The following is a 16,583-nucleotide window of genomic DNA, read 5'->3' as shown; positions in this document are numbered from 1 at the left end:
AACATCCCACACTGAGGCCTCTCCCAACCCTGCCAGCTGCCCCCAAGGTTATTTTTGGCCCTTCTGCTGTTCAGCTTTTTTATGTACCCAAATGAAAAGAATCATCTCCTAAACCATGTTGTCTGGTCAGAAATCAGGGAGGCCCCAAGACTGCTGGAGTGGAGGGTAGAACCAGACTGGGCACTCGAGTACCTCTCATATTAAAAAAAAAAAAAAAAAAAAAAGGAGAAAAATTCTCTTCAGTGCTTAGGAAACAGTATTAAGTAAAGAAAAAAAAAAAACCACAGAATTGCATATTGAAGATAATTTATCAAGTCAAAGGAAAAAAAAGTATACAGAAGAAAGATTGGAAGGAAACAGCCGGATTCTAAAGAAAAAGGTTAGTTTCCGTTCTGCTTCTTTACCCTTTTTTGCACTTTGCCATTTTCTACAGCAAACCTATAATTACAGGGAAAACAATGAAGTGAAAAAAATGAAAAAGAAAAGTCTTCACATGACTTTCCTCCTAAAACAATCATCTCATTGCCTTATGTCTAATTCCTCCTTTCTATAAAAAAAATTGCAGTGTTGTCTCCACTGGCTATTTTTGCACTTCTCTCTTATCCTCTACAATCTGGCCTCCTGCCCTACTGTGGAGGTGACTCCACCCTGGGAGGATCAGCAGTGACTTCTCAGTCACCAGTGTCGTCTCTTTTTTCCTTTCCTCGGCTCTCTGCAGCACCTGATGTTGTTGGTGTCATCCCCTCCTTGTGGAAGCTCCCTCCCTGCTCTGTGGGAGGGACCCAACCTTTCCAACCACTCATGATTGCTCTCTGCAGGTTCCTCAAGTCTTGGTGCTCCCCAGGCTTAGGCCTCTGGCCCCTCCCTCTCTGGACAATCTTCCCAGGAGATCTCATCTACATGACAGGTCCCAAAGTCTAACCCTGGCCTTTCTTCTCAGACTAGTCAATCCACCTTCCCATGGACACCTTCATCTGGATTCACTGCAAGCACCCCAGACTAAAAAGGCCAAAGTGACCACCGTTTCTACTTTCCCTCAATCCCCAACCAACTCTTTCTGCTTTGTTCCTTCACTTGGGGTCATCCTGTCCCTTTCTTTCCCTCACCCCCCACATTTGGTTGGTTACTAATGCCTGTTGGCCCCAGTTTGGAAGTGTGTCTGGAGCACAGGGGCTCACTGATGATGTTCTTTTCAGATTTTAAAGCCTGCAGAGAAAAATAAGCCAAATGCCACAAGATCCCTAACATCTCCAAGGGTTATGATCATAAAGCAAGCAAAAAAATGTCATTTTGACACTGCCTAATTGGGACTTGTAATATTTAAGATCCAAATCAGGCTTATAGAGAAATTTTGCCACCATTTCTGCACCAAATATGCAGGACACTCTTCTGCTATTTTTCACCCCAGCCTGAAACACCTCACGGCTGCTGAGCTTGGCTTTGTCCTGTGTGAGGCCCTCATGCTCTCTCACCTGGTTGATCATAACAATGGAGGGGTCAAGGGAAAAACTTCCCTTTTGCCCTAAGAAAAATCAACTCACAAAATGCAGATTAATTGGAGAAAAGGCATACAAATTTATCTTAACTTGCATAACACAAGGGAATCATAGGAGAATGATTACCCAATATCCCAAAGAGGTACAGATGGTTCTATACCCTTCTTCTCTGAGGAAAGGGAGATGGGGAAGTGTGGATGATTTTACTGGGGTAGTAAATGATTTTTAGGGGAATATAATGGGCTTGAAGAACATATAGTGGCCTTGGACAAAGTCTGTTGGGTCTGCAGAGCAGACAATGGTTTGTGACAAAAATCTGTCCAGGTTTGGTGACAGACTTTAGTCTTTTTTCCTGCGATATGAGTTCAGTTCATGAAAACTCAGGGAAGGGACCAAAGGTAATCATTTTCTTCTTTGGGGAGTTCAGATTTTAGGCAGATAAAGGAACTTCAGAGAACTTTGTTCTGTTCTTTGGGAGAGACAGAGAATTGAGAGATGGTTGCGGGGTGGTGGGGTTGAGGGGAGGTCAGAAGCTTCTTCAGTTCTGCATTTCAAACCACTGTATTTTGGGGGTATCAGCCCTAACATCAGTCACCCCACAGTTTCCTTTTTCTGGTCTTCCTCCTCTCTGGTCCATATCTTATAATTTTTCTGATCATTCATTATTCATTTATTCTAGCAACAAACACTTGTCACTTGCTGTGCATCAAACTCTGCTCCAAATACTGTGTGAGGAAAAGATTGACATAAAATAGGTAAATACATAATTTAGGGGATTCCAAATAGTGGGGCTCGCTATGCAGATAAGCAGTGGGGTGTGAGAGAAAGTAACCAGGGCATGGGGAGGGAGCTCCCTCGGATGCATTCTTTGTCTTGATATGGGGCACTCATGGAAGCAGACGCAGCAAAGATAGAGAAGAACGTGGCTGGGGATCCTGCTTTAGGGGAGCCAGGGAAGGCCTGTGAGGACAGAAGGATGAGAATGAGCTCTGAAGACTTGAGGGAGGAGCTATCCATGCAGGGGGAAGACCCAGTGACAAGGCCCCAAGAGAGAGTCCAGGCACAGAAAGAAGCCCAGGGTGTCTGGAGAACAGTGAATGAGGGGCAGAGGAGAGAAGAGTAGTAAGGGGATCATGCATGGTGGCCCTGGTGAGGGGTCTGGGTTTTATTCTAAGTGCAATGGGAGTCTATTAAACGGTTTGTAACAGGGAAGTAGAATGATTTGACTTTCTCTTTTTAAAAGATTACTTGCCTTAGGGTGTTCAGGGGGGATACCATCTGTGGGTGGGGTGGCTGAGGCTGCTGAGCACTAGAAAATTTCTGCAGTGGTGCAGACACGTCCTGTGGGCTGGAGCTGGGTGTTAGTGCAGTTGGAGAGGACTTCAAAACCCCCCTTGGGTCCCTACCTCTGTAAGATAGCTCCTTATGGCAGCCATCTGGTGCTAGCCTCCCTTTTCAGCCCCATCTCCCTCCCATCACTTCCTACTTCTTTGTCTTTGCACATGTTATTCTTTTTGGAATGCTCTTCCCCACTTTTCTCTTTGATGAACTCCTATTCATCCTCTGAGAACTGGCTCAAATGCTCCCTCCACTGGGAAGCCTTTCAGGAATACTTCAGGGAGAGTTTTTTGTGCTTTTTCAGTGTTTTGTTTATTTCTCTAGGATAAACCCATCACACTGTACTGTAGTATCCTCTATCTATCTGTCTATTTATCTATCTATCTATTTTTAGAGACAGGGTCTCATTCTGTTGCCCAGGCTGGAGTGCAGTGGCCTGCTCATAGCTCACTGCAACCTCCAACTCCTAGGCTCAAGTGATCCTTCCACCTCAGCTCTGCCGAGTAGCTAAGACTATAGGCGTGCCCAGCTAATTTTTTAATTTTTTTGTAGAGACAGGGTCTATGTTGCCCAGGTTGGTTCCGAACTCCTGGCCTCAAGCTATCCTCCCGCCTTGGCCTGACAAAGTGCTGGGATTTTAGGTGTGAGCCACCACCACACCAGCCTGTCCTATATCTGTTTACAATTCTGTCTCAAAGAAGGTGGACCAAGAGCTTCTGGAAAGCAGGGACATGGTTTTAGTAAATGTTCAATAAGTGTATTCTGCATAATCAAAAGATATAGATGTTCACACCAGTTCACATTGGTCGAGTCCAGTCATGAACAGCCCCCTTTAGATTCAGAATTATCTGCTTACGTGTAAGTTCTTGATCATTAAGAACAGGTGCTAACATGAGTCTCCTTATTTGATCCAGGTAACAGCCCTGAAAGGTGGGCACACATGTTGGGATAATCGTCTCTATTTTACTGATGAGGAAATCAAGCCTTAAGGGAGGTGTGACTTGGTCAAGATCCCCTACCTGATAAAGCCAAGTCTAGAATTCAGATGGTCTGACCCCTAAATCCAATTCTATTATTTGATGCTTGGGCTTCCTCATGTCTTTTTTTTTTTTGAGGCAGAGTTCACTCTGTGACCCTGGCTAGAGTGCAGTGGTGTCAGCATAGCTCACTACAGCCTCAAACTCCTTGGGCTCAAGCGATCCTCCCGCCTCAGCCTTCCAAGTAGCTGGAACTACACGTGCATGCCACCACGCCCAGCTAATGTTGGTATTTTTTGTAGAGGTGGAGTCTCGCTTTTACTCTGGCTGGTCTCAAACTCCTTGCCTTAAGTGATCCTCCCGCCTTAGCCTCCCAAAGTACTAGGATTACAGGCATGAGCCACCTTGTCCGACCTATGTAATCCCCTCTTTTAACACTCACAATATTAAGCCTAATGGGAAATAAAGGCTTAGAGCTGTCAAAGAACTCTCCCAGAGTTGTTCAACTTCCAGCAGGGACGTCAAGACTTGAACCCAGAACTTCTCAAGCAGGAAAGGCTTGGCAAACAGACATGGATCAGAGGACATAAGGGGCTTGCTCACGGACTTGTGACCCAGTTACTGATCTATACTGAAGCAAATCTTCTGATGCCAAATTGATAGTTGGATCGTAACATGAAGGTCTGATGATCGTAAGAGGACGGTCTGTCTACAACACGATTTAGGGAGGTAAAAGGAGCAGAGTCCTCCAGAGGAGTCGAGAAAACTGGCTTGGTCCCTGATTGTGGATGAGGTGATTCCTTAATTTAGGCCTTATTTTCCTTATCCATTAAATTGGGTAAGGAGAGTTACTGGGGTCCCCAGCGACCTTTCCAACACTGATTTTCAAGGACAGAGATCCCCTACTCAGGTGAACACCCAAATCCCTCCTCCGAGGTTAATCCTCCGTGGGGCCGGCAATAGGGACGCGTTCCCTTTAAGGCGCCAGCTCGCCGGCGGCGGCGGCCGGAAGTGTTGAAGCCCGGCCTGGCGACGGCGGTGGCGGTAGGAGCCGTGGCGGCCTCTGCGCATGCTCCGTCGCCCGCCCGCCCTGGCCGCTCGCCGCCCGCCCGCCCGACGGAGACGGTGAGGAGGGGGAGGGGTGGGCGCTCCGGCGCGGGGTGGGGTGGGGGCGGGGGGGGCGGGCGCGGGGGCCGCGCGGCGGCCGGCGAGGGCGGGCGGGTGCGCAGGGGGCGGGGGGCTGCTGCCTCCGCGGGCGCCTCCCCACGCCCTGTGCGTGCCGCCGCCGCCGCCGGGGAGCGAGCGGACGTCGCGGCGCCGCGGGGGGGGGGTGGGGGGACGCTGCCGCTGGGTCCGCCCGAGCAGCGGGCCGCCCCCAGCGCAGCCGGCCGTGCCGCCGGGGCTCGGGCCCCAGGCCGAGGGCGGTGGGGACCGGCAAGGCCGGCACTGGGGGGGCCACGGCGCCCCCGGACCGAGGGGCCCGGAAGTACGCGGCCGAGGGGCCAGGAGGGGCCTGAGCGCCTCGGGCCTGAGAGGCTCGGGCGCCAGGACCCCGGTGAGGGGTCTGGGGAGCCTGGGGCATCCCCAAAGCTGGGGCTGCGGAGCGCCGGGCCTTTAGAAGAGGAGCTGAATAGAGGCCTGGGGCCCGCCCCGGGGGAGGGGGCGATAGGTGAGGGAAGCCTGGATGCCCGTCCAGGAGGGGAGACCTTCGGAACCTCGGTGGGGGAGCAAGGGCAGAGAGTGGGTTCTGCTGAGAAGAGGAGAGTCCAAGCTTCACCCGAGGGGCGTGTTTATGGCCTTGGCCATTCAGTCCGGGGGAGAAGAAACAGGTTCTTTTCCAAAGGCCAGGGAAACAAGGAAGAGAAGCTCTGAGGGAAAGTGAGCAGGCCTGGGCTTCCCATAGATAAAGGGTGGTAGGAAGACTCCTAGAGCCTCCCGAGTAGGACTGAGAAAAGTCTAAGTTTGAGGGGATGAAGGTGATTTTGAGTACTTCCTGATGTATAGGTAGAGAACGGGGTAATCTGTTTTGTCAGGGGATGGGGAAAACTGTCTTTTTGAGAGCGGGAGAGAAGGTAATTGAGGGAAGTAGCTTCGGGTACTGCTTTCTGAAATGACAGGGGAATTGGCCAGGTGTCATCTACTTGAGGGCCAGGAGAGACAGGGGCAGAATCTTACCTGAAGGTCTTGGAGAGTAATCCACCAGACTAAGGCGAGTCAAACGTTGACCTAGGGATCGCTGGAAGGCTTGGCTATCCAAGGAGAACAGGGATCCCTAAATTCTCTCAAGATGAGGGAAATCTCAAAACCACTTCCTAGCACACACAAAAGAGGCCTTGATTGGTATCTAGGAGAACCAGGAAATGGGGTTTTCCTCGTCTCTGCTAATATTACCAAAGTATATTTGGGGGACTTTTTCATTAAGTGGTTAGACTGTCTCTCCTAATTTGACGGTCTTATTTTATACCAAGTATGTATATTTAATGTCTACTGACTTAAATGATGACTTTTCATTCATATTTACTTAAGCAAGCACATTGAATAACTAACTTCTCATCTTCATTGCGTTAATTGGGGCCTTATTTTGGTCTTGCCTTACGCAGAAGTCCCCTGAATTCTAGTGAGATGAATCTCCAAAGAACTGTTAAACCTATTGCTTCCTCAAACGTCTATCTACATAGTAGTCTTCAATCTATGACTTATCCAGAACTTCACTTACTCTGGATATTTCCCTCACAATGTTTCTGTGTAATTTACTTGTTGGCTTAATTACATCTGGTGGCACTCTGGATCATCTAAATGCATGAAAAGGAGTAAAAAAGCGGGTGAAATCAAGGAGTTTTGGCTTCAAGTAATAATAAAGTTTTAACTTGGAAATTTCTTAAGAAAACAGTCTATAAAAGTTACAGTAGAGTGTGAAATAAATAAGTACATTTTGGGTTAGAAAATTTCAGAATATCTGGCATTATTCCTCTTCAACTACCAGTTCCAATGTCCCTGCAATCATGTGACACTTGTGTTTACTTCAAACATAGCATCTTGCCACATTTTAGACGTTGGGTTTTCAGAACACACAAAAATTAATTTAGAGTAAATCAAATGTCATTTGTTTTCTGATAGCTTATGTGGGCAGTGATAGGCTTAGTTTCAAGGTGTCTTTTTTTGTCTTTGAAAATAACTACAAAATAATTCTTAAGCTTTTCATATAAATTTGATGTATTTCCTTTATGTGTGTTCACTTAGAATTATAGAGAGTGTTGTGTGATTCCACAATGAATAAGGCCTCTCCTATGAAATACTCAAAGGATCAACTCACTCATCAAGCCTCTGGAGTTTTTGTTGCTATAAATAAGAGTTACTTTTCACTTTACACTCAGCTCAAAGAGATGGCCTTGCATTTAGCCAGTATAGTCTGTAGAGCTGGTTTCAAGTTACTTGCAAAGAATATGGTATTTAGGGTAATGAGAATACTCAACCCAAACTTGCTTCTGTAAAGAATGTACGAGTTGCCATGTTGAATCAGGCCTGTGTCTCTGACTGACACTGAGAGACATACTGTGATGGTTATAATTATCCTCTCTGATAAACTCTCAGAAGGCTAGAGAATCAACAAGAACATTCTTCCTGGGTTCTAAGGGGTGGGAGGAGTAAAGAGTAAAATATGAGTTCTTATTGAGGAAGGTATCAATCAAGAAGTTGGTCAACCACTTATTGAGATGTTGTAGAAGGGACTCAATCTTAGGGTAGAGATTGAAATTAGAAGCATCATTCTAATTGGGCTTCTATAGCCATTCCATCACCCATTAATTCGCTTAATCTATTATAGGTTGAGCATCTGAAAATCTGAACCCAGAATGCTTCAAAATCTGAAGTTTTGATTGCTGACATGATGCCTGCCACATATGGAAAATTCCACATATAGTACTTAACCCAAACTTTGTTTCATGTACAACATTATTTAAAATATTGTATAAAATTACTTCAGGCTTATGTGTAAGGTGTATATAAAACATAAATGAATTTTCTGTTTAGACTTGGTCCCATTCCCAAGATACCTCATTATGTATATGCAAATATTCCAAAATTCAAAAAAAAAATAGGAAATTCAAAACATTTCTGGTCTCAAGCATTTCGGATGAGGGATATTCAACTTGTAATTTTTAAAAAATTAAAGCATCTTTTTGGAGTAATAAATTCCGTAAAATTGCTACCTGCTAAAGTATTACATCTTTTAAATTAAATGTTCAAATAATTTAAATAATTAATTAAATAATAACAGAACAGTGCTTGACAATTAATGAGTGTCCAGTAAATGTTAGCTGTGATTATTAGTTTAACTCACCCTACATTTTTATAGTTCGAGTTTTGAAGATTTTTGTTCTTTCAATTATTCTAGAATTTGATGGCATTTATATACTTTATCATATCCCTTTTTGGCCTTTTTGAGACTCAAGAGTCCTAATTGTTTTGGTTCTACTGCTGACAAGCCAGCTGAACCAGTCCATTGATTGTCTTTTTTTCTAGTTTTAAACTTCTAAGTAGTAGAAGTTCATATTGTGTACTGTAATACCTCACAATTCCTTTTTCCCTATAGTGTACAATAGTGTCATGCATCTCTTTCCTTTCTATAGTTCCTCAAGAGCAGGTATTGTTAATCCTTATATCCAAGAAGCCTAATTCTGTGCCTGATGTGGAGTAGAGACTCAGTAAATAGTTGTGGAACTGGCCACAATGATAAGCCATAAGCTGTGTATCTTAGCATAGCTGCCTATGCAAATTTATAACCTCTATGATAGGAAGGCAGAAAGTTCTAGAAGTCTTTTCAGGGAAGATGAGTCATTCATTGAACAAAAATGTATCACATAGCTGCTGTGTGCCAGATTTCTTTAGAAAGTTTCAGGTAAGCAGTTTTGTAGATAGAAGTCTGATATTTGAAAACCATTTATTGTACTCTCATGTCCTGGGCACTGTTCTAGGTAGAGGGGAGCTGCTGAATAAGAAAAGCAGTCCTTGCTTTCCCAGATGTACCTTCTGAGGGGAAGAGGCCAACAAAGTGAAAAGTGGTCGTCACAGGGTTACTGCATGGTGCTGAGGTAGCAAGAACACAAGCTCGAACCTAGTGAAGGAAGTCATAAAAAGTCTCCCGAAGGAAGTGATGTTTTAAATAAGTCATAGAAAGGTTAGGGACTAGCTAAAAGGGAAGAGAAAGGAAATTCCAGGTAAAGGAAACAAGTGTGAAGGCTCAGGTGAGGAAATATGGTATATTTGAGAAATTGGAAAAAATGTAATGACAGGAGCTCACAGTGTGAGAAGACGACCTCTGAGAAATGAGGCTAACAGGATGGGCAGGGGACAGATGGGGAGGATTTTGCAAGCCAAGTTAAGGTGTTTAGACACCTTAACACAACCACATCTAATAGCAACAGGAACCCACTAAAGGAGTTTTAAGTGAGGAAATGGCCTATGGCTTTTAGTAGGATCACGTTGGCTGCTCAGTGGAGAATGAATTGGAGGAGAGCAAGACCAGAGATCAGGACACTGATGAGAAGCAGCTGCAAAAATCCAGGCATTAGAGTATGGTGGCCGAGAACATGGTGGTGGCAACACAGATGGAGACTGGGAGGATGATTAAAAGAGATATATACGTGGTAAAATGGTTTTGGTGGTGTAAAATGGATTTGGTGGTGGGTTTCAAAGAAGAGAAAGAGACTAGTATGGTGGCTCATGCCTATAATCCTAGGACTCTGGGAGGCCAAGGCAGCAGGATCAGTTAAGGCCAGGAGTTCAAGACCAGCCTGAGCAAAGACAAGACCTTGTCACTACAAAAAATAGAAAAATTAGCTGGATGTGCTGGTGCGCACCTATGGTCCCAGCTACTCGAGAAGCTGAGGCAGGAGGACTGCTTGAGCCCAAGAGTTTGAGGTTGCTGTGTGCTATGATGACACCACTGCACTCTACCTGGGGCACCAGAATGAGACTCTGTCTTAAAAAAAAACAAAAGAAGAAAAGAAAGAGAAGTTAAAAATAACTGTTTAGTTTCTGTCTTGAGAAAATGGGTGGAGGGTAGCACCATTTTCTGAGACAGGAAACATAGGAGCAGGTTTGAGAGGGAATGTGAGTTCAGTTTAATGTGCTTGCAAGACATTTTAGAGACTGTTGGATTAGAGGATATAGAACTCAGGAAAAGAGTTTAAATGTGAGAATCATAAAGTGCAGAAATAGAAGGCAGATATGAAGCATTTTAACTAGGTCATACACAAACAAAAATTAAATGAACCAACATATATCATTGCCTAAGATGAGCAGGGCTGTGGGAGGCAAAAAGATTTTTCAATAAGACACAGCACCTCCTCACAGAGAGTGTAGTGCAGTTATGGAGATAAATGTTCAATTAAATGCAATACAGCGCACAGTGTGTGTAAACAGGAGAGAGCTACCAATCAAGTGTTAGGGGAACACAGAAAAGAAAATGGTTTGGCAGTGGCTCTGTGGAGGAATGGGCTTTGAACTGGGCCTTGAAGGGAGGAGATGAGGGAGAAGGACATTTCAGGCTTAGGGAATAACAAAGGTTGGCTGGGTGCAGTGGTTCATGCCTGTAATCCCAGTCCTTTGGGAGGCCAAGGACCAGCCTGGGCAACATAGCAAGACCCTGTCTCTAAAAAAAAAAAAATCAGCTGGGCGTGGTGGCATGGGCCTGTAGTCCTATCTACTCAGGAGGCTGAGGTGGGAGGATTGCTTGAACTCAGAAGATCAAGGCTGCAGTGAGCTTCGATAACACACACCCCTGCACTCCAGCTGGGGTGACAAAGTGAGACCTGTCTCTAAGAAAAAAAATGAAAATGGAAAATAATAAAAAGACTGGAAAATTATTTGGGGGCAATAAGGAGAGTCCAAGTACCATGCTTAAGTTGTGTATTATAGGCAAATAAGTGCTGTGAGAGAGCTGAGATGTGGATTAAGTCTTCTGACTACCAGTTGCATACTCAGACTTGCATCCATTGTGTGCCTGTTCTGTCCAGGCACAGCCCTAGTCATCTTCACATACTCACATATTTAAATAAATGTAGTGCTCTTACCTATACTTAAGCGACTCTCTCATTTCAACTGTGAGGACTGACAGCTGCAGAATATCCTGGGGTCCTCTGAGTTTTCATTAAGACTGGGAAAATGCTTGGAATTACTTTAGAGTCAAGGAGCACATGGTGCTGGACACTGGTTTCCTTATTAGCCCTGTAAGGGAGTTGTTGGGCAAGATTGTATCTCCATTCACTCTGAGGCAAACAGGTATTAAGAAGTTCCCAGAGTTCATACAGTTGAATTCAGCATTTAAACAACTATACAATGTAAGTCATCTTCCCCTTCCCATGCAGCTCAGTTCAGTTAGTCAGCAGATACTTAGTTAAGGATTTACAAAGGACAAAGGACTTGATGAGGTCCTTTGCAATGGCGGGTTGTGCAGAAAATAGATATGATTCTTACTTTCCAGGAGCTTACTGTTTGGGATGGAACTAGTAGTGTGCTGTAAACCAGCTCTCCAGAAAAGTAAAATACTCTGATTTGTAGTGCTTATCAATTTCTATGGTCTATATACTCCCAGCATCACTGATGTCAAGCTACCAACTTGATGTCACTAAACTTGGAGTTGAGAAGGGATATGCATAATCAGCTCTCAGGAGCTGCTGGCTCCAGAAGACTGGATGAGTCACACATTCTAAGAAAACCTACAATAGCAAATGAGTACTGAGGCATATCTGGAAAGATCAGAGCCTGTGTCAGCCCCTCCTCACAGTTCCCATCCTTTTCAGAGGCCCATGATCTCCAGGGTGCTCTTGGAATTGGTAATCATTATCTTGGCATTCTTTTCCTGTGGTTGCCATCTTTTCAAACAAGGTAAAGTTATTGATGCTTCTTGTTCCTGACAGCAGCCTCAGCTATCTGACTTCATGTGAAAGATGGCTAATGCAGAAGTGAGTGTCCCAGTGGGGGATGTGGTTGTGGTACCCACTGAAGGAAATGAAGGGGAGAACCCTGAAGATACTAAAACCCAAGTGATCTTGCAGTTACAGCCTGTGCAACAAGGGTAAGTGGCTAGAGATTTGGATATTCTGAAATATTTTGGGAGGTTTAAAGAGTGGGGAAATTAAAACTTTGTGGTTGCTTAGCACAATGGAACATTTAACATCAACCAGAGCTGGCTAAGTTTTTTTCTCCATAATACACTGTATTATGTGCTATATTCAACATTTTAATACTTATCACAGCAGTTATTTCTTTCCTTGTATCTCTTTTTCTTCTCCACTGGGATCTCCTTGAGAGTAAATTACATGGCTCCCTCATCTTATTTATCTGTACCAGTTACAGGGCCTCCATCCATGTTTACCAAAAGACAGTGTAGTTAGGGTCAGAGGAGATCAGGCAAGGCAGATACAAAAGTATTGATACCATAAGCTCTCTGAACCCTCATGGATGGGCAAATTATCAAATGTAGTCTATCAAAAAATATATATCAACTACCTACTATAATACAGTATATTATGAAGGCGTTGGAAGAAATATAGCACATGGTTCCCACCATCATGGTGCTTGCAGTCTAGTTGTAAAAACCAAAAGTTCATATATGTAAATAAGAAGGCCGTTTACATGGCAAAATCTAAGACATGCTGAGTGGCATGGTTAGGAAGTGCTTTGGTGTTCAGAGATGAGTATGAATTTGAAAGATGAGATAAGATTTAAAAAGGGGTTTTACGCTTGAGCCCAGGAGTTGAGGCTGTAGTTAGCTATGATTGAGCCACTGCACTCCAGCCTAGGTGACAGAGTGGAACCCTGTCTCATAAAAGGGGGGGAAGGGTCTAAAAGGATAAATAAAAATTAGATCATAGAGAAGTGGGGCGGGAGGAGTTCTGTCTTGGGGATTGTATAAAGATTTCTTCATAGGATTCATAGGATTAGCAACGTTCCTAGGAAAACACATAATCCAATCCCAATCTGAGTAGTGTGCCTTGTCTTAAACATTTCTGTAAAAAGAGAAGAAGCCTTTCTTGGTAATTTTAAAAACATTTTAGTATAGAAAATTTTAAATATGTACACAGGTAAAGAAAACACTATAATGAACCCTCATATAAGTACCCATCACCGAGCTTCAACAGTTATCAACACATGGCTAGTCTTTTTGTTTGTTTTTTGTTTTACTTTATTTTTTAAATTTCAAAATATTATGGGGGTACAAATCTTCTTGGTTACATGGATTGCTTTTGTAATGCTTGAGTCAGGGTTATAGGTGTGCAATCACCCAGATAGTGTTCATTGTACCCAATAGGTAGGATTTTGCCCATCCCCTCCTCCTCACTCCCCCCTGCTTGATTACGACTAGGTTTTACTTCCCTCTGTGCACATATGTGCTCATCAGTTAGTTCCAATTAAATAGCGAGTACATGTGGTGTTTGTTTTTCCATTCTTTAGATACTTCACTTAGGATAATGTTTTCCAGTTCCATCCAAATTGTTGCAAAAGGCATTAATTCATCCTTTTCTATGGTTGAGTAGTATTCCATGGTACATATATATATATATATATACCACATTTTGTTAATCCACTCATGAATTGATGGGCACTTGGGTTGATTCCACATCTTTCCGATTGTGAATTGTGCTATGATAAACATTTGAGTGCAGATGTCTTTTAGATAAAATGACTTCTTTTCCTTTGGGTAAATACCCCGTAGTGGGATTGCTGGATCAAATGGTAGGTCTACTTTTAGTTCTTTGAGGAATCTCCATACTGTTTTCCATAGAGGTTGTACTAATTTGCAGTCCCACCAACAGTGTAGAAGCTTTCCTTTCTCTCTGCATCCATGCCAGCAACTATTGTTTTTGGACTCTTTAATAAAAGCCATTCTAACTGAGGTAAGGTGATATCTCACTGTGTTTTTAATTTGCATTTCCCTAATGATTAGTGACATTGAGCATTTTTTCATATGTTTATTGGCCATTTGTCTGTCTTATTCTGAAAAGCTTCTGTTCATGTCTTTTGCCCACTTTTTTTTTTTTTTTTTTTTTTTGAGACAGAGTCTCACTCTGTTGCCCAGGCTAGAGTGCTGTGGCCTCAGCCTAGCTCACAGCAACCTCAAACTCCTGGGCTCAAGCAATTCTACTGCCTCAGCCTCCTGAGTAGCTGGGACTACAGGCATGTACCACCATCCCCGGCTAATTTATTTCTATTTTAAGTAGAGACGGGGCCCTGCTCTTGTTGAGGCTGGTCTCGAACTCCTGTCTTCAAGACATTCTCCCACCTCATCCTCCCAGAGTGCTAAGATTATAGGTGTGAGCCACCGTGCCTGGCCTCCTTTTTAATTTCTGATTGAACTTATTTGGTTCCTTTGTCTTCTATACCTGGTTAATCTAGCAAGAGGTCTATCAATTTTGTTTCTCTTTTCAAAGAACCATGTTTTGGTTTCACTGATCCTTTGTATTTTTTGTGTGTGTGTTTGTTTTCCATTTTGGGTGCTTTGATGGTGCTCTAGGTTCTGGATGGATGCCTTGGTTATAGATATCCTTAGTGTGGTGACTTTCTCAATTGCTAATTGTTTGCAGGCTGTAGCAGTGGTGAGCTGTGTGTGGGCAGATTCCCTGTCTCTCACTGATGAGGGAGAATGGAGATCTTTGAAGTCCTTTCTCTTTCCCCAGCCCTGTGGTTTTCTTCACAGTCCATGGCCAGTCTTATTTCATCTCTATATCCACCCACTCCTGCCTTTTTTTTTTTAAATCAAATCCCAGATATTAGTGTGTATGTCAAAAAGATAAGGAGTTTTTCTTTTCAGAAAAATTTTTTTTGTAAATATAACCGGATGTTTGCTGACATTCTAAATATTGTTAAGCACAAAGGAAATATTGTAAGATCTATAAGGGAAAGTTGATATAAATAATTTCTGACATAAAATCAATAGAGTGATTTAAATTGTTATTGACACCAACAGATTATGTATGCTTATTCAAATTCACTTATTTGGAAATTTCATTTAGTATACACACACACACACACACACACACACACACGCATATCCAGTTATTACCTTTTCATATATGAGGACAAATTAAAGGGTAGATTCTTTAGTTCCTGGCAGCTATATTTTCTCATGAAGTCATCTTTTCTTCTATCTTTCCTAAAATGCCCCAGTTGTCACTTGTTCTATCCCTAGCAGAGACAGAAAAAACTTTTATATGCTATTTATAGTCCTAGGGTATTTTTTTTTAAAGATTTAGTTCCATTTATTTTTTTTTTTGTCTCTCTCTTATTTTCCTTAATGATATTATTGCCTTTCCTGGAAAACTATTATTACTCAATTGCATGTGAACATCTTTGTACAACATATATTGACCTCCCTGAGCCACTGTTGACACTAAGTTAGTACATGAGCTAGTGAATAAACATTTAGAGCTAGTGAATACTGCATTTTGAGATGCCTCCCAAATCAATGCTCAGTTGATTCTCTAGTTGTATTATCTAATTATTTGAATATTTTATTGCATTTTAGCCTCATTTTATACAAACAAGTGGGGTAACAAAAACATCAATACCATTCACGAGAAGTACAGGTCAAGTTTAATATATTTGAGACGAAGATGGAAATTATCAAGTGTCAGTGTTCAGCCTCAGTCATACTTCACCTTATTGGCTGTGAGTTCAAGTAGGAAGGAAAAAAACAATCAAAGAACATGTGTAAAATGGTGGGAATATACTGGTAAAGATTATATCCAAAAGACGAGAACTAATTAGGGATTTTATTTCAATATTTTTAGGTTTCAATATACAGAACTCCCTTTAAATGTCTTTTTAGCTTATATATATATAAAACATTTTATGCTTTTTCAGTTATTCATTATGTACATGTTTGTAGAAATACATTATGCAGCATGAGTAGACTGTCTGGTAACAGTCTCCAGATATAAATACATAGACACATTGTATAAAATGATACTTTCATATTAAGAGTAGGTTGGCTTTAAAATTATCTACCGTTTAACTTTTTCTTTTTTTAACATAGATACTAAGGTATCTAGAAAGCTTTTAATAATTCTGGGGATCTTTTAAAGCTAGAAGGCTTATTCAGCATATGCTTTCTTTTAAAAAATAATGGTTAACCTTTTCAAATAAAATCTCTTTTATAACATCAAAAAGTTCCCAGAAGGAATGAAGGTACTGGGATTCCATCACCGTTCTTGACTTTCCTGTTTATTTTGGATTCATAATAGAGTTTTATTTTATTTTATTTATTTATTTTTTTTGTTTTTGGGACAGAATCTCACTCTGTTGCGCAGGGGTAGAGTGTCGTGGCGTCAGCCTAGCTCACAGCAACCTCAAATTCTTGGGCTTAAGCAATCCTACTGCCTCAGCCTCCCAAGTAGCTGGGATTACAGGCATGTGCCACCACACCCGGCTAATTTTTTCTATATATTTTCAGTTGTCCGGTTAATTCCTTTCTATTTTTTAGTAGAGATGGGGGTCTTGGCTTGCTCAGGCTGGTCTTGAACTCCTGACCTTGAGCAGTCCTCTCGCCTCGGCCTCCCAGAGTGCTAGGATTACAGGCGTGAGCCACCCTGCCCGGCCATAATAGAGTTTTAAATATAATATAATCAGGATTTTAGTGGTACATAAGTTTGTTCAGTCTGCTCTCTGACTTCATTCTTCTTTCATAGAGGAAATTCAATCCAGATGTAGTAGAATAGTTCAGTTTGAAGAATAGTGGCCCTTTTTTCCCTTTCATTCCCTATTCCTCCCT

The 16,583-nt window shown here is 42.6% G+C and overlaps 1 protein-coding gene across 5 annotated transcripts in view; it reads left to right on the top strand.

Moving 5' to 3' along the window:
• The first annotated feature begins 4,827 nt into the window (after positions 1 to 4,827).
• GMEB1 (glucocorticoid modulatory element binding protein 1) overlaps positions 4,828 to 16,583 on the top strand; it is a 34,350-nt gene continuing 22,594 nt past the window's right edge. For 2 of the 5 annotated variants that reach the window (XM_045545748.1, XM_045545745.1), the window contains exons 1-2: positions 4,862 to 4,936; positions 11,734 to 11,888. In XM_045545748.1, coding sequence (XP_045401704.1) covers positions 11,761 to 11,888 — 128 coding nt within the window. In that variant the 5' untranslated portion in view covers positions 4,862 to 4,936; positions 11,734 to 11,760. Of the gene's footprint in view, positions 4,937 to 5,248; positions 5,481 to 11,730; positions 11,889 to 16,583 lie in introns of those variants that run through there. The other 3 variants (XM_045545746.1, XM_045545749.1, XM_045545747.1) reach the window with 3 other exon arrangements.

The sequence above is a fragment of the Lemur catta genome, chromosome 3 (assembly GCF_020740605.2).
Source record: "Lemur catta isolate mLemCat1 chromosome 3, mLemCat1.pri, whole genome shotgun sequence".
NCBI lineage: Eukaryota > Metazoa > Chordata > Mammalia > Primates > Lemuridae > Lemur > Lemur catta.
Note: the sequence above shows the minus strand (reverse complement) of the source record. Positions and strands in the feature narration are given on the sequence as shown.